We start from the raw sequence: 26,476 nt of genomic DNA on the forward strand, positions 1-26,476 counted from the left end.
TTCAGCAAAAAAAGCAGGAATGAAAGGACCAACTGTATCAGACTCTCAAACCTCTTCTATGGGCCAGCCAACAGCGAATGACAAAAACCCATCCTGTCCTCTCCTAACATGGATGACACAAGCTCCTCTCTCTCTTGGCCACATCAACATCAAATGTACATAGTGAGCAGGTCAAAAACACTGTTCTCTCTGCAAGCTCAGGCTGGGATCTAAGCAACCAGCTGGGTTCTTCCTGCCTCTCAAAACACCACCAGTAATAAAGATACTGCAGTCAGGACACAACTGGCAGATCCGCTTACAATGGATGAAGAGGAGTTGAATCCAGCTCACCCTCCAGCAGGGGCTAGCAGGAACAAACACTTGTTTGTGTCAGTGAAGCAACTGGATTTGCCTCAAAAACATACGGGGAGAAGACATACAGGGTATACAAAGCTCCTCTACTGACTTGAAGGACTTGCTTTGAATTACTGGATCAAGAGACACTCCAGAAAGTCTTATTATACACATCAGTCTTATTATACATCCTAAATGTTGCATGATATGCAGAAAAAGCAGACAGGGAGAGATAGACACAATCATATCCAGATATACTCACTTTAATGTCTGTGCTTTGAAGTCAAACTTGGCTCTAGCAAGTCTCATCTAAAGATTGAAAACAACAAATTAAACAACAATTCTGTTTTCGACCCATTAGTGAAAAGGCTATGGAAATGCTTCCCAGCCATTTCAAAGGCTAGAACAAATCTGGGGGTGAAACTAGCTGATCTTAGTTCAGATATTCTGCTGCATGCTTCTTGCACCAGAGTCCAGATCTGCTCTATGGATCTGAGAGAAGAACTTATCCCTCAATAGGCCGAGTGCCATCTTCTGGTATAAATGTAACTAATGGCAAGGAAAGCCCTACAGCAGGGAGTTTAACAGCAGTAAATGTTTAAACATGTGACCATGTCAAACCTTGCTGAACCTGACAACTGCCCCAGTAGCTACAATGAGTCTGTGGATTTAGGATTAAATTCCCCTTGGGTACAGGAAAAATATGCGGGCCAGCAGAAAGCAATAGGGTGATATTCACACCCCACTGAAAATCTATTGTCCGCCTGCACCATGGCCCATGTACTACTATGGTCACTGTTTCAACTGGTAGGAAAGAGACAAAGGCCAAGAGGAACTGAAGAAAAATAAGCACGTGTCTAAAACTGTCTCAAGTTAGTTATAAAGGTAAATAGGATGGGATGTGTTAAGAGCACGTCTATCGACAGTGTTTAGGGTATGATTTTGTTGGCTGATTAAAATGGTCCTAAAATATTTTGATAATTTTTAAGCCACTATGGCAATGAAATAATAATATAAAAATAATAAGCAATTTTAGAAATAAAATAATTATAGTTGTTGGTAATATAATAATCATAATAACTAATATCTTGCACTCGCATGGCACCTTTCATTCTGAGAGATCCCAAAGCACTTTAAAAACAACGGGTTCATTTCTGGCCTCAGTTACACCCATGCAACTGAGGGCAAAAGTTAGTCCTGCACACAGGAATCACCTCACTCATCACTGGGGTGAAATACAGCAGCTGTTAAACAGCACACAGCAATGATACACAATGGTTTAAGGCAGGAAGTGGCATTTGGCCACCTAAACACCTCAACTCTTGTGAAAAGTGCCATGGGAGGACTTGAAAAGTATCTCCTCCTTTGTCTCTTTTAGAAGGACTAAATCATGTAATGTTTAGGAAACATGCTGGGACTTCTTCCAACTCTTTTCTAGAGCAGCACTGAGCGTCTTTCAATAGAAGGAGAACAGCATACTCTATTTCTAACAAAAATACAGGACAGTCACATGACCAGGATCAACAAGACATGAAGTTTCTAAGCATAAGGCACAGACAAGAAGACAATGTAGCAGTCTGATGCAAGGGATGTAAAATGCCTTTGATTCACTAAAAGTAGCTGATATTTAAACGCATGCATCACAGGTGTGCACCAGCAATTCTCAGCAGGCATGCTTTAACATATACAGCTTGGTATAGAGAGATCAATTAATTTACCAGGCACAAGAGCCAAAGCAATTCTAAATGAAGCCAGAATGGGAAAAAAATTAAACATTCTCTGGAGAGCAAATGTCGGCCTAAAGCACAACATTGTGAGAGGCGAATATTGCATTGGGTCAAGCAGCAGATTGAGGTAACTATAACAGACCTCTGACCCAGATTTCCTCTTTGCTGTATCGTCTACATTTAGGAGGTCCCCAAACCGCTCATTAGTGATAAACTGATGGTGCGTTGGAATAACCCCTGTGTGCCTTCTAGCTGCAATATCAGCTTCTTCTTGCTCACGTTTAAGTCGTCTCTGGTCCTCTAAAAGTTTCTGCCATAAAATTGCATAAAACGGGCAGTAAATCATCTAGTTTAGGGCATTTGAAGACTGCCAGCAAATGTGACTTTAATAAAGAACTTCAGAGGTGCCGGCAAATAGCAGCAGCTTTAGAGAAATATATAAGATCAGTTTGATCAACAGCACAATGGTTTCCAGTTGATTAGCTTGGCATAGAAAATACATTTCATTACAGTGTATTTAAAGAAGATCATTTATTGGTAGTTCTTAATGGGATCATTTACAATGAAACAACTCTGCATACCAAGGACCTGATCCAAAACCAATGGAAGTCAAGGGGAGTCTTTCCACTGACTTCAATGAGCTTTATATCAGGCCCAGATGGTCATTTAGGCACTTAACTCCCATTGACTATCAATGGAAGTTGAGTGGCTAAATGCCCTTTGTGACTTTGCAGATCTCCCCCTAGCTGTTTATGGCTCACATAACAAACATCATCTAGTAAAATGAGTAATTCTCACTAACCAAAGTATTTCCAGCGTCCCCATCCTTTGGCAGATTAGTGGAAATGAGGGCCCTTGATCCTGCATTCTATGGGCGTGAGTGTCCATCCACCTGGATCTGACTGCAGGAGTGTGGTCCAAGCTTTGTGCTAACTCACCCAAGGGCCTTAAGTGCCAGTGAATGCAGATAGTTGCTATTCATATATTTTATAATACAAGGAGATAGCAAAAGATGTATTTCCACAGAAACTAAAAGGAGGGCTTAAAAATATTTCAAAGCAAGATGTTAAAATTATTCAAACTCAGAATGATAACATGATTCTTCAACGAAAACATATCTCCCAGTTTAAGTCACTGGCTTTTCAGAGAAGCAGATAGGTGGCTAATTAAAATTAGTAACCTCCCAGAGTGCCAACAGTTTGTATCTTTCTTCAATATCGAATTTAGCCAGTGTTTGGAAAGACTGGGTGGTTCCCTTATGATGTTAGTTTGTATATATACTTGGGTGCCCAAACAGAGACATGGTAAAGAGGCCTGGTTTTTAGAGATGGAATACTCAGCACTTTCTGAAAATGAGACCCATTTAAAATGTCTCAAATTGGGCACCTAAAATTGGGAATACCCCAAATCACTACTTGCTTTTGAAAATCTTGTCTTTACTAATTAGTACTTGGCTGAAGAGACCATGTTAGCTTATAGAAAGATCATTTTGCCCTCCTATAAAGCACAACTGCTGAATTATAACAACACAGTACATCCTCACTGTATTGCCCTTCATTATTATGAACCTTGGCCATAACGAACCCAGTCCCTGGATCCTAACTGCAGCCCCAGAGCCCTAGCACCACTGTGCGGGGCTGACAGCCAACCACCTGGAGCCTCACTCCTGCAGGGGCTGACTGCCTGGAGCCCTGACACTCACAGCTGAAGTTGCAGATGCTACCTAAACTCACCCTCCATGACTGACTCCTAGCCTCAGGTATCATTATTAACAATAAATTAATGTAGCGAACACTTTTATCTAAAGCCACTTCATTAACTTACCCCAGCAGCGTATCATTCATTTTGATTGTCCTTTTGCTCTAATGAACCCCTGGCTATTATGAACAAAAGGCTTGGATTCCAATAGGTTCATTAGAGCAAGAGTGTACTGTACTTCTCTCACAGATCTCAAAGTACTTTGCAAACATTAATGACCTCTCATGTAATCCTTGCATGGTTGGTAAGGATTATTATCCCCATTTACATACTGGGTAAGTTGAGGCTCAGAGAGGTCAAGAAGAGACTAACCCACGGTCATAAAGCAAATCAGTGGCAGATGCAGTAATAGAAATCTGGAGTCCCTTATTCTAACTACTACATAACAAGAACAGGCACCTTAGAGACTAACAAATTTATTTCAGCATAAGCTTTTGTGAGCTACAGCTCACTTCTTCAGATGAATAGAATGGAACACACAGACAGGAGATATTTATACATACAGAGAACATGAAAAGGTGGAAGTATGTATAAATATCTCCTGTCTGTGTGTTCCATTCTATGCATCCAAAGAAGTGAGCTGTAGCTCATGAAAGCTTACGCTGAAATAAATTTGTTAGTCTCTAAGGTGCCACAAGTACTCCTGTTTTTTGCGGATACAGACTAACACGGCTGCTACTCTGAACACTCTGAATACTACATAACACTTCCTCCATAAGGAGGTACGAAGATGCAGAGGCTATGTAAGGCCAAATGGTGTACTTCCTGTATATTTAGCTGTTAGAAATGTTTCTAAACCACAAGGAAGGGCTTTACCTCTTTATCATCATGACGTCTACGAGTAATTTCTTCTGGAGTTTCCATGTAATCGACTGGTGCAAAATGCCTTGGTGATTCTGAATCTACTTCAAAACAACACAAGGCAGTTAAAAAACAAATGGACTTATCTCGCGTCACCAGAAAGGAAAAAAAATATTTTGACAGCACTTTGATTTGCTTCCATTAGAGCTGACAGGATTTTCAGTTGTTGTTGACCAAATTCTCAGTCAAATATTGATAAAGTTTTTGATATTTTTTTTTCCCTTTTGGGCTGTACTTGTGAACACAGATTGAAACAAAGGATAATACAGAGCTGGGAAAGCGAGTAAAAACATAAAAAGACTTTGTGAAGAAAATATTTTCTGCCAATGAAATAAGACTTAGCATATTACTGTCACCACCCATGCAAACACATACAAACATGATTGCACACTCAGAAACACAGAGACACAATTAGACCTGGAGGAACTGCTCCTTAGAAAACTGAATCAACTGGGTTGATGTGTTCTATTCGCACATATGCAAGTGATACAGGATAAAGACTATCTCATTGCAAGATTCTCACATCCTAGGAGTTGCCTTTGAGACAAACTGAGCTGGATGGCGATTAGAAAAGGCAGCAGAAATTTTTTTTCAGAAGTGCAACTGCTAATGAGTTCTGAACAAAAATGCTAAGCAAGACACGCAAAGGACATCAGACACACGAGGAAAATGAGCATTGGATGATGCAGAGGCGGGTCAACAAAAAATAGGGAGAAAAAAGCAAAGTGGGAAGACAGATAAAGTAACAGTGGTAAAGTACACAAATAGCCACCTCCAGGGTATGTCCTGAGTTCATTTTGTGGGTTGTTGTTTCTATCCAAGCTGTGATAGAAAGTGTATGGAACAATATTCCCATTATTAAAGGAGTCTGGCATATCAGCTTGGAGAATGGAGCTTTCTGGACTGGATTCCATGCTGGGGAAATGGCTAAGCCTTTCCACAATCTCAAAGGAAGACAGGCGCCTGGGGGCCAGAGGTCTGTCTTCACAGCACCGTCTGTGCAGGGAGTAGTGACTCTTTTCCGCCTGGCACCCTCGTGGCTGAGCTGCGTTGTTCTGGTTCTCAGTGCTGTATTCAAGCGGGACTCCCAGGCAATCCGTGGGCGAAGTCTTTCTCGGGTTGTGCTGGAAGGGCTTTTTCAATCTGAAGGGAAGTGGGCTCATCAGATAGACATTTCTGGGGAGTGCGTGCCTGTCCCTCTGGGCATCCCCTTTGGAACTGGGGTTCTTGGAGGCCTGCTGTTGCTCGTGCCTACGAATGGTGGTGAACCTGGTGTAGGAAGCCGGGCAAGCTCCTTTGCATTTGTTTAATTTATATTTCTGGGGCCTGTTGGCATGGCTGAGGCTGCCTCCGCTGTCGTTGGATGCATTCGACTGGAGATCAGTCTCATCCGTGCAAGCCGAGAGTGTGTCCATGGGGACAATGTCACTGAGATCTGACACCAAGTCCTCCATGTTGCTGCAGGAGCGAGAGGAGTTGTCGGCCATGCTGGCAGCATCCTCTTCTTCTTGGTTTGGCTTTGGCGACTCCAGGAGGGATTCTGCTGAATAGGCTGAGCTCAGGCAGCTCTTAGACTGGGGAGAGGTGGGCGATTTGCTTTGCCCACTGGAGAAGTCAAGAGCAGGCATGGACCGGGATCTCTGGATCAGCTGCTCGAAGGCGGTGATGCGGGATGAGACAGTGTCTTTGGGGATTTGCTCCAAATTCTCCCGACCAGGGCTCTGCTCACTCCTGTCCCTCAGCTCATTCTCAAACTGGGATGCAATATCCCTCACGCTGCAGGATGAGATAGTGCCCAGGTGGATGCTGGACCTGTTGATCTGATGCATATTTTTATACAGCATTGTAAACTCCATCCCACTCTTCCTGGGAAGGTAGCCCTTCCTAGAGCTGGTGCTGTACTCCTGCAGGCTCATAGTGCTGCTGGATTTGGTGACATATTGCTTTGATTGCATTGAAAGGTTTTCTATGCTTTCCCCATTGACCAGGAAAGCTTTTTTGTTATCAAATAAGGCACTGGAACTACGAAGGTTCTCACAGCTTTGCGCTTTCTCATGAGGCAGCAGGATACCCTGTGTGTCCTGCACAAGAGCAGCAGGAGCAGCTAGTTTGGGTTTGAATTTGGAAGGGAGGATTTCAGTAATGCAGGCTTTTGCAGCTGATAAGGGCTTCTTATGTTTACATGCATGACCTAACATACTGGTATGACTAGCGTTAAAGGTTCGGCTATTAACTGAAGAGGGTGCAACCATATGAGCATTCCCACCTTTACGATCCACTGGTAAGCATGCAGGATAAAATAAATACAACCTGTTAGCTTAAATGCTGGAAAGCTATTGAGAAAGGAGAGATAACATGCTTGGATGTCACAAAATGCACTTTAAAAAACTGGTGTTCAAAAGAAAGAAAAGCAGAGAGACAATGCACAAGCCACGCTATAAAAGCGAGTGCAAAGATACAGCAAAATTCTGCAGTGCTGTGGAGTTTCTAAAATCAGAAGAAGGTCTAGATTCAGGCCAGGAGCACTTGTAGGGCCCAGTCCTGCCAAATGTTGAGCATCCTCCACACCATGCAAGAGGCAACTCAGCATCTAGCAGAATGCGGGCCTTAGCAAAGATGCAGAGGGATTAATATTGCAAAAGCAGCCTCACTGTGAGCCAGTGATCAGACCAACCATGGTCCTGCCCACGCAACAGCTGCCAAGTAAATTATTCCTGCCAGGGACAGGCAAGTTAGGGAGCGTCTGCACTAAAATAAGTGGACCAAATCTGCTGGCCCTCGGCAATTGTGTTCGCTGGGGACTGGCTGAGTATGCTTTCTGCACTATTTGCACAGCTATGTTTGCTGAAAGCAGCTGGGAGTGGGAGATGAAGACAGAAACTCCCAGGTGTGATATGCTATTTTGTAGGAGGACTGGCTTGGAAAACAAAAGAACCGGCTCCTCTGCCTCCAGCCATTTTTAGCTTACAACCAGCTCAAGAGATGCATCAGGTTTCTCACCTGTCCCAGTATGCTGCAAACTCAAAGGTGGAGGCTCAACAGTGCCACCAGTCTCTGCTGGCCTGGCTGTTCTCTTTGTATCTCATGGGCTCCAAGGCAATTGCCAGGTCGAGAGGCATCCCATGCTTCGTTGAGCCAGGAAAGCCCCAGAGTGCATGGTACTGAAATAATGCTCAGGCCAGCAGACACTGCTTGACCTGATCAGACTGCACACCAGGAACAGCAGCAACAGCAGGGTGGCGTGAAGAGGACATGGGGGTGCTGCAGGGAGGAAGAAAAAGGGGAAGGTGGTGCTGGAAGACTGTTAGCAGTTGGAAAGAGAAATAAGGGAAAGCAAAGGGAAGAGTCCTGACCCTGTTGGTAAGCTGGAGTTGGTGGGGGTCGGGTTAAGGGAAAGCATGGCCAGGCTCGGGGGCGGGGAACAGAAAAGAGGATGAAAGGCAGAGAAGGAGAGAGGAATGACAGGTAGACCTCACTAGGTTTGGATAAGGACCCAACCGCCCTTGGCAGTTCACCCACCTCACCGTGTGTAATGGAGGGAAGGGGTCAGTGCTCTGCTGACCTACCTTTAGTGGAAGCAGAGCTAGAAGGACGCTTGAGACCACTTAGCCCCTGCAGCGGGATATCACCACCTTCCAGCACACTTTTGTAAATCTGCCTTTCATTCTCCAAGCCAGCAGGGTCCGCTGGTGCTGGTTCCAGCTCTCTCCTTGCTGCCTGGTAGCTGGGTAAATAGGCTGAGCTAGAAAATGGGTTAAAAAAGAAAAGAAAAAGACTGATTTCTCTCTCTTCCTGTGTGCGTAGAGAGCATCATGAGCGGGTCAGAGGAGATCACTCGTGATTCTTACACCTCTGCATGTCAATACAGCTGAGGTAAGATTTCTAGCTGAAGACCATGAACGTATTGAAATCACACTTGAAATACTTAGCATTGCTATAGCATCCTCCATTCCACTGTTTCAAGGAGTTGTACAAGCTACACCTCTCTTCACACCCGAGAGACAGGGAAGTATTATCCCCATGTTTTATAGATGGGGAAATGGAAATACAGAGAGGGCAAGGATTTGTCTAAGGCTGGGGTAGGCAATCTATGGCACGTGTGCCGAAGGCGGCACGCAAGCGATTTTCAGTGGCATTCACACTGCCCGGGGCCTGGCCACCCGTCTGGGGGGCTCTGCATTTTAATTTAATTTTAAATGAAGCTTCTTAAACATTTAAAAAACCTTATTTACTTTACATACAACAATAGTTTAGTTATATATTATAGACTTATAGAAAGAGACCTTCTAAAAACATTAAAATGAATTACTGGCACGCAAAACCTTAAATCAGAGCGAATAAATGAAGACTCGGCACACCACTTCTGAAAGTATCAGAGGTGTAGCCGTGTTAGTCTGGATCTGTAAAAGCAGCAAAGAATCCTGTGGCACCTTATAGACTAACAGACATTTTGGAGCATGAGCTTTCGTGGGTGAATACCCACTTCGTCGGATGCATGTTTGCTGCTTTTACACTTCAGAAAGGTTGCCTACCCCTGGTCTAAGGGCAGGTCTACACTACAGCCAGGATTGATGATCTGAGATCGATCCACCAGAGGTCGATTTAGCAGGTCAAGTAAAGACTTGCCGAATCAACTGCAGATCACTGTCCAGTCGACCCCTGTACTCTACTCCGACAAGAAGAGTAAGGTACATCAACAGGAGACCCTCCGTAGTGTAGACCCTGCTGTAACTCGACCTAAGGTACCTTGACTCCAGCTACATTATTCATGTAGCTGGAGTTGTATTGTATAGGTCAATTTATTGCGTTAGTGTAGACATAGCCTAAGGCTACTCAGTACTTCAGTGGCCAAACTGGGAACAAAAACCAGCACCTAAGCTTCTGCTCTAACCACTAGTCCTTGCTGCCTCCCATTCACAAATAGAATAGACTGTTTCAAATTTGAAACAGTCTATTCCTGGGGTTAAATTCTGCCCCAACCTGCATGGCAGATCTTAGTTCTTACATTCTTTTCTGCCCACATGCACAGAGCTCCCTTGTAGGGAGAGCAGAATATTGGAGTCCAGATCTGCCAGGCAGATGCAAGAGCAGAATTCTGTCCCTGGCATTAGACTGTTAGATTTATGTTAAAAATAGACGTGACTTCATTTGCTTAGGCCAATAGATACTAAGGTGATTGATTACAACTCCATGCAGGCCAAGGTTAAGGAATCTCCCCAAAGGTCTGAATCTGAGAAGCAGCTTGCTACCTAATATTATTCCTACAGCTCACTGTTCTCTCCCAGACACAAAAGGTCGGCATTGTTACAGGATAAATGACTTTTCCAGAGGCAGAAGACATGCTAAGCAGTCATCCAGGTTGGGTGTTTCATAAGAGCAGATCTCATCTGATACCAGTGCTTGATAGGGTTGCCAGGTGTCCGGTTTTCGACCGGAATGGCCAGTCGAAAAGGGACCCTGGTGGCTCCAGTCAGCATGGCTGACCGAGCCGTTAAAAATCCTGTTGGCAGGGCTGGCAGGCTCCCTACCTGGCTCAGCGCAACTCCCCGGAAGCGGCGACAGTTCCCTCTGGGTCCTAGGCAGAAGGACAGTGATGAGGGCTCCGTGTGCTGCCCCTGCTCCACCCAGAGCGCTGGCTCTGCAGTTCCCATTGGCCAGGAACTGCAGCCAACAGGAGCCGTGGGGGCAGTGCCTGAAGGTGGAGGCAGTGCACAAAGCCACCTAGCCGCACCTCTGCCTAGGCGCCGAGGGACATGTTGCCACTTGCGGGGAGCCACCTGACATGAGTGCCACCTGAAGCCCGTACCCCCAAATCCCTCCCACTTTCCAACTCCCTGCCCCAGCCCTCAGCCCCGTCCCGCGCCCACACTCTTTCCCAGAGCCTGCACCCCGCAATCCACTCCCCTGCCCCAGCCCCTCACCCCACCCACACCCAAACTCCCTCCTGCAGCCCGCATCCCTCCTGCAGTCTCCTGTGCCCCAACCCCTTGCCCCAGCTCAGAACCCCTTCCCACATTCCAAACCCCTTGGCCTCAGCCTGGAACCCCCACTTGCACCCCAAACCCTCATCTCCGGCCCCACCCCAGAGCCCGCACCCTCAGCTGGAGCCCTCACCCATCCTTGCACTCAACCCCCTGCCCCGATCCCCATCCCACACCCTGAACCCAGCATTTCTGGCCCCAGCCCAGAGCCCACACCCCCAACCCAGAGCCCATATCATCCCACACACAAACTCCTGGACCCTGAACCCCCTTCTCTGCCCTAACTACTGCTCCAGTTCCGAACCCCCTCTCGCATGCCGAACCACTCGGCCTCAGCCTGGAGCCTCTTCCCACACCCTGAACCCCTCATTTTTGGCCCCATCCCAGAGCCCATATCCCCTCCCACAACCCAACCCCCTGCCTCAGCCTGGAGCCCTCTCCCACACTCTGAACCCCTCTGCCCCACCCTCCAGCCTGAAGCCCCCTCCTGCACCCCAAACCCCTCCTCCCCAGTCCCACCCCAGAGCCCGCACCCTCACCTGGAGCCCGCACCCCAACCCTGTCTCAGCCTGGTAAAAATGAGCAAGTGAGTGAGGGTGTGGGAGAGTGAGCGACAAACGGAGGGGGGATGGCATGAGTGGGGGCAGAGTTTCGGAGAAGGGGAGGAGTGGGGGCAGGGCCTCAGGGAAGGGATGGGAAAGGGGATGGGGCAAGACTGTTCGGTTTTGTGCAGTTAGAAAGTTGGCAACCCTAGTGCTTGAACATCTTCAGCCAGACACTCCACAATGACAATAATGATAAGATGAAATCTTATTATAACAAAGCTATACTGGGGACAAAGTATGACTCCTGGTAAGTTAAAAAAATATCAAATCACTTACTGATTTGAGGAAATCATTTGAAAGTAGGCTAAGATTCCATGATTCCCAGATGTATATCTGATTTGTGTTAGCAGCAACAACATACTAACAGATAAATGTGTGTGTTTGGTTACTTGGGAGGGACATGGTGCCTGATGGGTACAGCTTCTTTCAATGCCTCAGAAAGCCATTAAGGGAGTTGGAATTACAAGACATTTGGTCCTTTCAAAGGATTTCAGTTCCTGGATGGGGGAGGAGATCATGAGAAGACCAGATCTCCCATTAGTTAGGGCCCTGGGGTAATAACAGAGCTAGTGAAAAACAAAATACAAAGAAAGAAGGGAATTCTGTGGCTTCCAGGCAAAACTCCTATTGGCTTCAATGGGACCCACAGCCAGAACCACAGAAGGGGTACCACAAACACAGCACTATGCAGCCTGAGTCAGGTTTACCCCAGCGTCTGGTTGTCAGGTTCCTGAGGAGCCCAAATGGGCAGCCCCAGTGATTACAGGCTGATATTTACTTCTCTGAGGTTCACAACCTGGGAGTGGGAAATATTTTAGCTCAGTAATTAAAGACCAATGACCCAGACGATCCTCTCTTGGGGAAACATCTGTGGGAGAGGAAGTGTCTGGGAGACTCCCATTGGCCCATTGTTGACTTCTCCCCACTCATTTTCCACCCTGTGAAACAGGCTGCAGGGTCTGCATCCACTATCCATGGGAGGCCAGAGTCATCTGCATGGAGGCACTATGACTCTGGCTTTGGCAGCCAGCAGCATCCCTGTGCCATCACAGCTCGGCTCCACTGGAGCCACACTACAAAGGATTCTCTGATCCATGGTCATCCAGGGGAGAGGGGTGGCTCTGCAGAAAAGACAGTAAAGCCCCAGCCAGCATTACCTTTTCCACCTAAGCTCCACAGGGCTGGAAGGGGAACAATGTGGGACTCCTCCCAGGCTACCCATCCCATCCTCCACCTTCCCCTCCCCCAGCACGGATCCCCAAGTGCTTCAATGGGGGCAGAAAGCGAGGGGAGCCTGTGCTGCTAGAGGTAGCACCCCATGCTCTTCCACAGGGGCAGATCCATGTGCAGAGAATACCTTCCCCTCTGCATGCAAATCTAGAGAGAATGATCCCACCCCATGAGCTGAGAAACAAAAGATCAGGCAGCTCTTCATTTCCACCAGATATAGTGGGAGTAAGTGAAGTGCTAGCATTTGAAAATCTAGCCTTGGTGCTACCTAATACAATGTAATTATTTGTGCACCTACATAAATTCACATATTAATGTGTATACAGACTTTTGACCATTGTACCAACCGTAAATATTGTGAGAATAGATACATATGGGAAACTGATTAAATAGAATTAATTAAAAAAAATAGAATGAAACAAACACTTAATCTATATAACTGCTAATTATGAGATTATAACCACTCCACAGAGTTCGAGGGAGGCCAAATTCAGGAATTTTGGTTCACCGCCCTCGCCAGTAATGAGCATATAATTTATTTATGGAGAGCCCAACTGAACTTCTACAGCAGTCAATGGCGGAGTTTCCTTGGACTTTGGTGAGAATTGGATAGGGCCCTGATGGAAGAATGAAGCATACTGATTTCAGCTGATGGAAGTGATCCAGGAAACTAGCAGTCAAGGTTATCTGATGTAAGGGAAAGATTTACAAGACTTGGAATCCTTTGAGTGCAGTCAGGAATTCAGAATCCTTACCAGCCATTGGCAAACATAAGTGACACTTACATATTTTGCAACACACTCTGATGTCATTTAGTGTTATTAGCCTTCCTTTGTGAAAATAAAAATAAAAAAAATCACGAAATAATGGACTTGATAAGGCCAGGACACCTTCCAAATTACGATAATGGAAGGAAATTCCTTTGAAAAGTGAACCCAGGCAAAAGCGAACTGTGCAAAACTAACTGTATAGAATTCCAAAACCACATATCATAAAAGGTCAGGGAAGACGAATATACATGAAATTTGCAGATATCAGAGAGGAAAACATGTTCTTCCCTACTCCCCATCCATCTGGATTGTATAAGTGTGCCTAGATGGAATACTACACATTTGTTTCAGTTAAAGAGAATAACAGGTTAGCAGGGAGGTGCTGGATCCCCAGCGGTGGTAAATTGGCACATCTGGCTCTGGAATTTCCCTCCATCTTTTACAGTAAACTGGCTCCATCTGCAATGCATCTGGATAGAGCACATCTCCTATTGAATCTTCCTCTAAAACAGCAGCATAAAAATTGTAGTCTGAGAATTATTTACTTGCTTTCTTTGCCTAGAAAGTTGGAGGTGGGACCACTCATTGGCCATTTGCAATCAAGATGACTAGACATTTTATGTTTCGTATAATATGATCAATTATTTGTAAATTTAATGTAAGAGAAAGTTCCAGTTTTGTTTGCTTTTTAAATAGAAGGCATGTAGAACAATGATCGTTTCTTGTTTGGCTATCACTAAACAATAATTATACAATAACATCCAACTTAATTCAAAATTATATAGCTGACCTTCTACCCTCAATTAATCTACAAATTATCATGCTAATATTATCTGCATGTGTCACCAGAAAGAGCCCCTTCCAAGAAGTCCAATAACTGTGAAACAAAACAAACAAGTGGTTCTAAAACTTACTAGGATGAGTGGTCTGAAGACGTTTCCAGAGGAGTGCTGCTTGCTGTACTCTGCAAAAGTCCAAACAAAGAAGTCGTTGATACACAAAGAGATGCAAAGAGAAAGAAAAAGGCTTGCTTACTGCTATACTGGCCTTCAGAAGACATTGAGATTTCAGTTTAAATGCAGTCTAATACATCAATGTCTCTGCAGAAGACCAACAATTTTCTTGGGGTCCTTCAGGGCAGTAACAGGTTTTAAGCATAGCCGATGCCTTTTCACTGTGCCTACTCTATTGTCTGCGAATGAGTCATTGTGAATAAAGCCAAAAGCTAGAAGAGAGAACCAGCCGGGCCAGGACCAGGAGACACATGCTTATAATTATTTCCCCAGGCTTTCCCCCTACACCCTCCGCCCCCGTTTTCTTTAAAGGTACATCACATTTCTGCAGCATAATATATTCCTCAGCGTTCAAATCAATATCATCCTGCTAACAAGAAAAGAAATGGCTACGCCTGGGTTCCTTCCTTAAGGTGCAATGCCAGCTGCACAGCTTCAGTAGCAAAAGCCAGCTCCCATCAGCTCACTTTTAATCCAGCTATTGCTTCCTAGTCACATTTTTTAATAATTTGAGGCAATTTTGGAAGAAATACTGTTTACCTTTTAGTCTGTGTCTCCCCCTGTCCCCATATATAGATTCATAAACTGGAAGAAACGCAGATGATATACAAAAGCTAACGAGGCCTTTGAAAGAGCAGTTTCCAAGTTCCAATCAAAATTATTGTAGCTTTAAAATAATAATAATTGGAGCATTACCGAATTAATCTTTCTAGTCTAGGATTAGTTCTCATCAGGTCAGTGGCGATGGCTACCCTGCTCAAGAAGGCCACATTGATTGCAGCTTAAGGACAGTTGCATAAAATCTCTTGCGAAAAATCCAGATCTTGGGGTAGGTACAGCATCCTGACATAGGAGTAGGGTATGTGTGAAAAAATGTGGGAAGGTGGATCGCTTGAAAGGCACAAGATGGTGACGTGACGTCAACCAAGAATTTAAAGCCGATTGCCGCTGCCTATTCATGTGAAAAATAGTGAGAGGGTTTTGTACAGACACCAAACTCCAAATAAACCCTAGAAGAGGGGGAGGGGGAAACACTGTAGCTGAAATGGATTTCGAGCCAGATTATCAGCGTCATGTTTTATCATTTTTGACAGCTACACAGCAAGCCATGCAATCAGAATGGTTGGGGCATTATGGACCCCAGCCTCATTTAATAACCATCCAGCAGTGAATAGAGAGAGCAGAGAGTTGGGAAACAGGGATTGGCAGCATGAAAAGAAGAGGAAATACCTTCGGTGGCTTTTTATCTGGCGCTCTATAAAGCTTCTCCATTTGTTCTAAATCTGCCTCTAACTCAGTCTGGTAGAGGTAAATGTCTTTTTCTAGATCAGTCTGGTTAAAGAAGGAGGAGAAGAATGGGAAAAATAATGCTTAGGGTTAGGGGAAAACAAAGGAATGTTAATTTTGAAATAAAAGAGCCTTTTTATTGAAAAAAAAAGACAAAGATGGTACAGATAAGACACAGAAATTCACCAGCAATTAATCACTTTTCAATAATCACAGATGCAATGGTTCTAGGCATTTAATATTTACATTCAGAGATGCACCAGGCCTGCTGGAATCTAACTGTAAAAACCATAAGTATCATAAAACCCACCTGTAAAAAAACCAAACAACAGATGATACTTTAACATCGATGCAATATGCTGTTAGTACAATTATCATTGCAGGTCAAAAACACAAAACAACCACTCAACTTTATGGAAGACTATGTTTTAAAGACTGCTTATTGAAACGATTTACTGGCCAACTTAACTGTTAGGATAATGAGTTCATGCCAAAATAAAAAAAATAGAGTCACCACCCACACACTCACAAAACCCAAACAATGCCAGATAACCCCCCACCCCCACCCCCACCCCCACACCCCCACACACAGACAGCATACTGTGGTACAACATATGTGAGACGGAATTACCTTTCTATCCTCCCTAGTAAGTATAGAGCAATCTCCAGGAGTATAATCCCATATCTTTTTTGGAGGCTGATGGAAAGCAGAGGAGGAAATGAGGAAATGAAGATAAGGAAAGACATCACAGAGAATATGGAAACTGGATTAGAACACAGAGGGATACATTAGGGATTTGCATCAACACTGAAAATAAAATTTAAAAAAAAAAGAGAGAAAAAAAGGGCAATCTGCTATAGCACAAATGCCAAAAGATTATGGAAGGCCAAGGGCACATGCACAATTTAGGGAGAGGTGTTTTAAATACTGTCTGAAGCCATTTTTTATTTTTATAAGAGGTTTTCATGGATTTTGCACCACCCAGAGGGAAGGCACAGGGAGCTGTAAAGCATTCTAAACAAAAAACACCCAAAAAACCAACAAAACAACAGCAACAACAACAACAAAAATCACAATAAGAAAAAAGTGTTTGCTTGCTCATTCTTCTTTTCAAAAGGAAGGGGTAGAACAAGGGCCTTTCATAAATAAAAAGGAGACATATTTTCCCCTTCAATCCCTGCTCCAAACTGTAAATACATACCATGTTAATAAATGGCTGAATTTCCAGTGTTGGCATTATAGAGCAATGAGAATGCACAGGTGTTATTTTTCATTTCATCTTTTTGGGAAGATGGGGGGTAATGAACTTTGCAAAAGAAAATTCAACCTACATTTTCTGGCTCTAGGGGTTTTGTTTGTTTGTTTTTAACTATGGTGGGATCAGTAGTGTTGCAGAGGCCTGTTTGGAATGAAATCCTTTTGTCATGATTTCCCTTGCTAATTGGATAATGCCATACACACACTTCCCAACAGCACAGCTCCCATGGGTGAAGCAGCTGCAAAGACTTTCTATTCTCTCTCAGTGAATCCAGAATAAACTTGCTGATCACATTACCAAACAGAAAAAAAATGGCTTCTTGTTTTACAAACAGAGCACAGTCCTAGGTGTTTACACTGTTCACATGGCTGTGGTATCTGAGCATTGAGAGAGACTAGAGAGAGCTCATCAGCGTCAGTTTTACTGGAGGGGGAATTGAGCAGCAATCTTGCTCTGAAGTTCAGCTCCTGATCTGAATTTCTCCAAAGTTCTGGGATTGCCTGGACCTGGGTTTCTGGACTGGGCATATTTCTACTTTTTACTACCACCTTTTGGGCTGCAGACACTATAAATGGCTATTACGAATCCCAAGAGGTCTGTTGTTGACAGTCATCAGTGTTTAGGGCTATGGAAGACAGTCTTGCAGAGTCAATGAGGGTCTCTCTTTCCCGAAGTCCCGCTTCCGAGTATTGGAGCAAAGAGCCAAACTGCAACTGCCCTACAAGTCCCTGGGTGAAGGTGCTGGTGTGTGTTTGACAAGCCGATGGAATTATTGACTAAATGTTATATTCTGTGGACAGGTCCTGTGGAAAATCAGAATTAGGGAATAAGCGTGTGGGGTGGAAGAATCTCAGTGATATATCCAAAAAGAGTCCATGCTGCTAAAGTGTCCTAAGCTCTATGGGCACTGAACATCGAATCCTATCCAAACCACTGGAGCATTGCCTGCACGGTCCCATGGGACTGGCTAGGACTGGACTGGGAATCCTGAGCCTCACTTCATCCATTCCAGGATGACTGCTGAGACTTGCTCAGTTAAAAGTCATGTTAACAGGGGACCTCTGATTAAATGTGATTTACCGGTGACATTCGATGACCTGGCCTTCCAGCAGCCTGGAGGAGCACTACAGCTGAAAGCTGTCAGCTGCTTTTTCAGACCAAGTGAGCAGCAGAGCTCAGTTTACAGAGCTGAACTTCAGTGAAGCGTTGTTCAACTTGCCACAATTTCCAGTCAGGGGCAGATTACACACAGACTAAAAGATCACACATTGCATCAATGAGATTGACGTAACGCTGCAGCACGGTGCATAGATCATGTGTGTGGACTCACAGGGCAGTTCCATCAGCCAAGTGGCTGCACAGCTATCGCACAGCGCACTAACAGGAGCTGCCACAGGAGGGCATCAGAAATTTTCAAGACAGAAATATGAGGGAGCAGCTACAGCTACAGGGGGCACTTAGAAGCCCCAGAACACAAGACAGACTGGGCTAACTATTCTATCACTGTGTACGTAGGGTCAAATGTTTAACTGCAGTGATTCTCATTCACATGCATAACGTTAAGATGATGGAAAGGATTCCTCCACCAAGATCCCTTGGGATTAACTTAATTTCTTCTGAATGCAGGAGAGAGGTGAGGCAGTCATGGGATGGATGAATGGAAGTCTGGCAGGACTGTAGAAAGAAGGCCATTGGTGGGACTGCAGCAGGAGCTGGAAGGCATTGGTAGGCCTTGCTCCTTCTTATCTCCATTTTTCTACTTAGACCCCTTGCAGCTTCATTAATGCAGGGGGAACTTCTCAGTGCTATCTACTCAAGTGGTTGCAAAAGACAGTTACCAACCTTTCATAATGGTTGTTCTTTGAGATGCGTTGCTCATGTCTATTCCATGTCATATCAGGTGTGCATGTGCTATTCATAGAATATCAGGGTTGGAAGGGACCTCAGGAGGTCATCTAGTCCAACCCCCTGCTCAAAGCAGGACCAATCCCCAGACAGATTTTTACCTCAGATGGCCCCCTTGAGAATTGAGCTCACAACCTTGGGTTTAACAGGCCAATGCTCAAACCACTGAGCTATCCCTCCCCCTGGGGAGTTTTCCCATAATGGTATCCCTAGGGTCAGCTCTATTGCCCCTAGAGGCCTACACTCGTGTCGCTATAAGGGTGCCACCAGCCCCACGCCCTCTCAGTTCCTTCTTGTTGTCAACTCCAATGGTGGGGTAGAAGGGAAGGTCATGGAATGGACATGAGCAACACATTTTGAAGAACAACAATTACGGAAGGTTAGTAACTGTTTTTTCTTCATCGCGTGCTTGCTCCTGTCCATTCCATGCCAGGTGACTCACAAGCAGTGTCCTCGGAGATGGGCTAGGAATTCATGAGCATGCCAACTAACACAGCTCTTCCAAAATTAGCGTAAGTTCTGACCTGTTGGGTGATGGCATAGTGGGACGCAAACGTGGACTGATGACCATGTCACGGGCCTGCAGCTGTCCTGGATCAGAATGTGTGCCACGAAAGCTCCTGAAGACGCTGGCGCTCTCATAGAATGGGCCTTCATGATAGCTGGAGGCAGGACCTTTGCTTGTTCATAGAAGGCCTGGATACAGGTTGTGATCCAGGATGAGATTCTGTGGGATGACTCCAGGAGACCCTTTATTCTATCTGTGATAGCAACAAAAAACCGCGTAGATTTGTGGAAGGGACTTGTCCTGTCAATATAAAAGGCTAGTGCCCTTCTAACGTCCAAGGAGTGTAAGCGTCGCTCCTCTTCTGTCTTGTGCAGTTTCGGGAAGAAGACAGGCAGGAAAATGTCTTGGCTGACATGAAACTGCGACACCACCTTGGGTAGAAAGGCTGGGTGGGGACACTGTTGGATCTTATCTCTGATGAAAACAGTATAGGGAGGCTCCAAGGTCAACTCGGAAACTCTCCTGGCTGAAGTGATTGCTATCAGGAAAGCAGCTTTTCATGAGTGAAACAGCAAGGAGCAGGACGCCAAGAGCCTAGACAAAATCAGGTTTAAGTCCCAAGGTGGAACTGGGTCACGAATCTGTGGGTAGCGCCTCTCCAACTCCTTAATGAACCTGCTAATCATCTCCTGGGTGACGACCAATCTGTCTTGGATTGGGGGTGGGAATGCTGAGATGACTGCCTAATGAACCTTGATTGATGACAATGAAAGACCTTAGAGATACTCTAAGTTGAACTGCAAGGAGGGATAGCTCAGAGGTTTGAGCATTGGTATGCTAAACTTAGGGTTCTGAGTTCAATCCTTGAAGGGGCCATTTAGGGATCTGGGGATTGGTCCTGCTTTGAGCAGGAGGTTGGACTTGAAGTCCCTTCCAACTCTGATATTCTATCCAATGAAGCCTGTGCTGGGCAAAGGCTCCACTTGGCCATCCAGCAAGTGAAGTATTTCCACTTGGCCAGATAGGTGGCCCTGGTAGAGGGCATTCTGCTACCTAGAAAAACCTGGTGGATCTGCTCTGAGCATGTCCTCTCCTCTGGATTTAGCCAGGCAGCAGCTATGTTGTCAAGTGTAGGCCTATGAGGTTTGGATGGAGGAGCCTCCTGTGATATCATGTCTGGCCTGAGAGGGAGTAGCCATGGAGATGTGACTATGAGATCTAGGATCATGCCCAACCAAAGCTGGCAAGGCTTTGCTGGGTTGACCCAGGATGACCTTTGCCTTGTCCCTATTGATCTTTAGTAGAGCCTTGCAAACTAAGAGAATCAGAGGGAACGAGTACAGCAGGCTGTCCAACCATGATCATAGGAAGGCATCTGAGAGAGAACCTTTGCCTTGAGCAAAAGCAGTGACATTTCCTGTTCTGTGCGGTGGCTAACAGGTCCACCTGGAGAGTTCCCCACCTCAGAGAGATGACACTGGCGACCTCTGATTGGAGAGACCACTCGTAATGAGAGGAAAAAGATCTGCTGAGGCAATCCGCCAGCACGTTCCACTCCTCAGGGAGGGGCAACGCCTCCAGGTAAGTGGAATGCTTCACGCAGAAATCCCATAGACCGAAGGCTTCCTGGCAGAAGATCTTGGAGTGGGCCCCTCTGTTTTTTGACATAAAACACTGACACGGTATTGTCTGTCTACTTTCACACTTTTGCCTGAGAGCTGTAGAAGGAACACTTTGAAGGCCAAGTGTATTGCTCTGAGCTCCTTCACATTTATATGTAAGGATATTAGTAAGAGCATTGCCTGCAGATCAAGGGAAGTGATTATTCCCATCTATTTGGCACTGGTGAGGCCACAGCTGGAGTACTGCGTCCAGTTTTGGGCCTCCCCACTACAGAAAGGATATGGTCAAATTCCAGAGAGTTCAGCAGAGGGCAATGAAAATGATCAGGGGGCTGGGGCACATGATTTATGAGGAACTTGGCTTATTTAGTCTGCAGAAGAGAAGAGTGAGGGGGGATTTGATAGCAGTCTTCATCTACCTGAAGGGGGGTTTCCAAAGAGGATGGAGCTCGGCTGTTCTCAGTGGCGGCAGATGACAGAACAAGGAGCAATGGTCTCAAGTTGCAGTGTGGGAGATCTAGGTTGGATATTAGGAAAAACTATTTTGCTAGGAGGGTGGTGAAGCACTGGAATGGGTTACCTTGGGAGGTGGTGGAATCTCCATCCTTAGAGGTTTTTAAGGCCCGGCTTGACAAAGCCCTGGCTGGGATGATTTAGTTGGTGTTGGTCCTGCTTTGAGCAGGGGGTTGCACTAGACAACCTCCTGAGGTCTCTTCCAAGCTTAATCTTCTATGATTCTATGATTCCATGATAGTTCATCCCATGTAAGGGTGTTTGAGGTGGGTCACAGGTTGCGGGGCTGGATTTGCAGATGGTGTTGTGCACCTCTGCTGGGATGGCAAGTGGCCCAGGGCAGGTCGCACCTCACTCCTCAAGTCTCTCTGGTCCCCCTTGGACACCAGAGAGTACCCTCTCTCTGTGCTTCCTCTGCGCTGGGGATGTTGAACAATGTCGAGGGGCACACCATGCCAGAGAAGCACACTGAGGCAACCGTGCTCGCTGCCAAGTCCAACCGACTCAGCTCAGAGGCCAGTCTAAGCGCGGCTTCCATCAGCAGGGCTTTCAACCTGATGTCCCTGTCCTTCTGAGTGTGCAGCCTGAAGCCCCAGCAGATGCTGCACTTATCTCTGATGTGAGCCTCTCCCAGGCACTTTGGCAGCTGGAGTGGGGATAGCCCTCCAGCATGGGCTTAGCACAGGCGGCACATGGTTTGAAGCCTGGGGACTGCGGCATACCCTGTTCTGGGAACGTTCCTTAAGGGGACTAACAAACTAACAAGAACTAAAACCCACTAACTATTTACAAAGAAAAGTTCAGTAAATCACTGGAGAAGGTTTGCCAAAGCAAGAGAACACTGGTCGAGCAACCGAGAAGGCGAGGGGCCAGCGGCACCCCTTATACCGGCATATGAGCAAGGGCCTCGAGGGGGCAATAGGGCCGGTCCTATGGATACCACGCACTGACATGACATGACATGGAATGGACTTTAACAAGCACTCGAAGAAGAACATATGTTTTTGCTTGGAACACATTTCTAGTCTGGGAATCCCCTCTTGGAGGCTGAGCAGGTGGAGAGAACATGGCTGCATGACTAAGGACACAAATACGAATGTTGGAGAAACATCCCCTCCCATTTCTGCTGCTTTGAGCAAGGTCTAAGATCACTGTTTTCTTTTAGATGTTAGGCTTTGATTTAAGCCAATTTTAAGGAATGTGATTGAAGAGAGGCAGTACACCCTAAAGCAGGGGTGGGGAGCCTACGGCCTGTGGGCCGGAGCCTATGGCCTATGGGCCAGATCCGGCTGACTGCTTCATTTCACTTAGTTTGCATTAAGTCTCCATGTCGTGGGCTGGAAGCCCAGAGCCTTGGCATCCCCTCCCCGCTGCTGTGGGAGGAAGCTAGGGTTGGCAAGCTATTAAAAGTCCGGTCAGCTCTGTGCAGCTCCCAGAAGCGACTGGCATGTCCCTGCAGCCCCTAGGAGCTCCACGTGCTGCCTGACCCCAGTGATGGCTCTGCAGCTCCCATTGGCCGGGAACCACAGCCAATGGGAGCTGTGGGGGCAGCACCTGCGTGCACGGGCAGGGTGCACCGCGCAGTTCCCTGGCCTCTGCCTAAGGGCTGGACATGCCATCCACTTCCTGGAGCAGTGCAGAGCCAGGGCAGGCAGGGAGCCTGCTTTAGTCCCACTGCACCAGTGAGCGCGAGTTGCCTGAGGTAAGCGCCGCCTGTCCGAAGCCCGCACCGTGAACCCCCTGCCCCAGGTTGGAACCCCCTCCTGCATCTTAACACCCTCCCAGAGCCTGCACCCTGAACCTCCTCCCACACCCCAACCCCTGCCCCAGCCTGGAGCCCCCTCCTGCATCTTACCCCCTCATTTCTGTCCCCACCTCAGAGCCTAGGGGAAGCTCTGAACCTTGGAGCCACGAGTGCTAGCTCACCCTGCTGCAAAGGGAAGCCCCGAGCCTCTGTCCCCACCCCGGTGGGGCTGAGTGTGGCCCATGACTGGTTTTTTCTGTGAGTGAATGGCACCTGATAGAAAAAAGGTTCCCCACGCCTGCTCTAAAGGCCTTATTGTTTGCATAGCCAAGGGTCTGCTTCCAACATCTGTAGGTAGAGACAGGCTCCTCACAGCCTTCTGGAAAGCGAGGACATGTGTCCTGAAGGCTTCACTACAATGACTGGTGCCTTTAAATCATAATGGCAACAAGTCTAAAGCTAAAATACATCCATGTCTTCAGATGCTCGTGTGCAATTCACCGTTGAAGCCAATGAGAGCTGTGGAGGAATGGGTCAGGGCAGAATTGTGCCTTAGACAAATACACAGTGGGTGGGTGTGTTTGTTTTACTATATGTATACACTGCAATACAGGCACAGGATGGGATTTTCCAAAGTGCTCAGCATTAGTCTACCTCTGCTCCCACTGAAGGCAATGGTTGTTCTACCAGTGACATCAATGAGGCACAGATAGGCCAAAGTTGAGCACTTTAGAAAATTCCACCATAAAGTGCAAGGCATGAGGGAGTGAGCTGCAATGGTTCTGGCTTGGGAGAAGTGCAATGTGCACTGTGCTAGATAAGTATAAAATGTCTCTTGTTCTGGTGCAGCAGCGTATAATGGGATATGAAGTTACTGTACTAATTAGAACTACGTGCTGCACTTCCTCAGCACTATCTGTGCAATGGTCTTAAAATGCTTTATAAACATTTCTCAAATCTCACTTGGATCCTAGCAGAGTAGCTGAGTATTATTGGATAGGCAGAGAGTGACTTGCCCAAGGACATAGAGGGAGGGGTGAGATCCCAAGAGTTCTGCTCAAGCCCCAAGAGCACGCTCCTCCTGTGATATGTTCAATGAAACATGTCTCTGCCCTGATCTTGTAACCAAGTTAAGGGGCTGCATGACGAGCACAGGACTGAGCCCACAACTTGTAATTGCTGGAAGAGGCTTACGAGATTTGAGTTACTGAAACTTGTACAGTAGGGAGGAGCTGTGGGCTTGGATTCTGCTCTCAGTGATAGCAGAGAGTATCAGGAATAGCTTCACTGAAGTCAAAGCAATTGCACTAGTGGAAAAGCAGCATTAAGCGATATAAGAATCAGGCAGTAAGACTAAAGACGTTCTTAAGAACACAGGGATAATTTTTTAAAATTTTCAATGGCCCTGACAATCAACACATCCATCCACCAAAAGTCACCTGTCCTTATTGGATAATTAGGGTTCATTTAATCATTCTTATAGGTGTAAAATCCAGGCTATGCAGCTGGATTGGAAATAAAAATATGTGATTCTCTTGATCTGACTCTTTGGAGGGGACTGTTTCTGGGAACAACCCTGGGATCCTTGACGCAAACCACTGCAGTGTATTTGGCAGAGAACAGGTTACATGAAGACGGCAAAGAGCAGGGAAGAGGGTCAAGATCAGTTTATAGACAGCTGGTACTTTTTGACCACAGACGAAGGACCCAGGACTATAATATGATAGTGACTCTCATTGTCTTAAAGTTATTTAATAGGTTAAGTAGCAGCCATCCTAGCTCTTGTGAGGAGGAGGAGGGAACAAGAGTATGGAAAAGGGGACAAATGAATGAGAACAATCATTGCTATCTTTAATAAGTAAAACCTCCAGCTGAACTCTGACACATGAAAGTGATATTGCCTCACTAGTTGGCATATTTTCCTATGAAGTTGAAGGTCAAATATTATGCCTTTAAAATGTTTTAAATGGTCACCGAACTACTAGCATATGTCAGTGCCAAGGCTCAGTTATGAACTGTCATGTTTCACTCTGGAAGGGCTGTCTCATTGAATATCTAGGAACTAGAGTAAAGTCGCAACAGCATCATTACAAAATGCAGGTTGACTTTATCAATCATTGCAGCTATCAAACTTACCGGTTTCCCAAACTCCAATTCCGAAAAGAATTTATACCAAGGTTCATTCTTTAAATCTATCTCTTCTGGGCTTATATCCCGAGTCTAAAGGAGTTGGTGATAGGGGAATGGAAGAAAGAGAAGGATAACATTATGCAAAGAATACATAGGAAAGGGACTGTTAGAGATGCAGTCTCAATGTTTTCAATTGAATAATGCAGATAGTTAGCCTAATAATTTAGTACTTCTACAATACCTTCCATTCAAGGATCTCTGAATGTTTTACAATCATTTATTAAACCTTACAGCACCCCTGGGAGAGTATTAGTTCAATTTTGAGATGGGGAAACTGAGGCAGATAGTGGTTATGTGATTTGCTCAAGATCACACAGCAAGTCAGTGGAAGAACTAGGAAAGGACCTCAGGATTTGTAATTTATAGTCCTTTGTTCCTACCGTTAAAAGCTCTCTCAGATTCAAAGGTTAAGCCTATATATTTTTTTTTAAATTTTCATTTGGCAAATAAATAAATAAATAAAGGTTGAAGAACGCAAATTATCTATTGCTGAGCCCCAGATCAGCATTAAATATACTGCATCTTTAACAGCACGTGGATATGTGAGAAACTGTGGTCCATACACAGCAAACAGAGTGAGAGGTGACATTCTAAATCGAAGAGGACACAATTAGAGAGAGAGCACACTTCTGAAAGATCTCAAAGGGGATGAATAGGAAGACAATATACTTTGCTTATTCACAAATAAATGTTGGAGAATCGGACAAAACTAGAATGAAGGAAAAACCAGACAGGACAGGTAACAGCACAGCTAAAAAGAAAGCTCCCTTTCATGCCTAAAATCTATTTTAACAAAACAACTTAAAGTTGTGTAACCTTACTTTGGTGACATAAGAGAACAAATCCAGTGCTCTAGATTACAAAGATAGATCTGGTTAAATTTGATTTAAATGGATCCAGCCTTTAAATTAAGTGGACCTAAGTGTATTATAAATTTATAGTAAGTGCAGCAGGACATGGAGGCCCCCACCTCAGCCTCTATATGCTTCCGTTGTGGTGTATAGGGGCCATGCACGGGAGTCAATATAAGTAGCCCAGTGCTGTCCACTCCGCCCACTAGTACTAGTGCAGGAGATGTGTCAGAGTCAGACTGCAGGAGGGAGTTTTTCCATGGCACTGAACACTACAAGTGACTGGACTGCTGTGCATCCTGTTGGCAACACTGGGGAG

General features: G+C 45.6%; 1 protein-coding gene across 39 annotated transcripts in view; it reads right to left on the bottom strand.

Moving 5' to 3' along the window:
* The window catches only part of SORBS1 (sorbin and SH3 domain containing 1), a 275,655-nt gene that overhangs the window by 26,498 nt on the left and 222,681 nt on the right, over window positions 1–26,476 (bottom strand). For 29 of the 39 annotated variants that reach the window (XM_050959921.1, XM_050959922.1, XM_050959924.1 and 26 more), the window contains 8 exons: window positions 25,253–25,336; window positions 16,197–16,262; window positions 15,509–15,610; window positions 14,180–14,229; window positions 8,246–8,421; window positions 4,635–4,720; window positions 2,203–2,370; window positions 596–642 (listed from right to left, as the gene is read on the bottom strand). In XM_050959921.1, coding sequence (XP_050815878.1) covers window positions 596–642; window positions 2,203–2,370; window positions 4,635–4,720; window positions 8,246–8,421; window positions 14,180–14,229; window positions 15,509–15,610; window positions 16,197–16,262; window positions 25,253–25,336 — 779 coding nt within the window. The remainder of the gene's footprint in view (window positions 1–595; window positions 643–2,202; window positions 2,371–4,634; window positions 4,721–8,245; window positions 8,422–14,179; window positions 14,230–15,508; window positions 15,611–16,196; window positions 16,263–25,252; window positions 25,337–26,476) is intronic. The other 10 variants (XM_050959947.1, XM_050959959.1, XM_050959961.1 and 7 more) reach the window with 3 other exon arrangements.

The sequence above is a fragment of the Gopherus flavomarginatus genome, chromosome 6, assembly GCF_025201925.1.
Source record: "Gopherus flavomarginatus isolate rGopFla2 chromosome 6, rGopFla2.mat.asm, whole genome shotgun sequence".
In the NCBI taxonomy this organism is placed as follows: domain Eukaryota; kingdom Metazoa; phylum Chordata; order Testudines; family Testudinidae; genus Gopherus; species Gopherus flavomarginatus.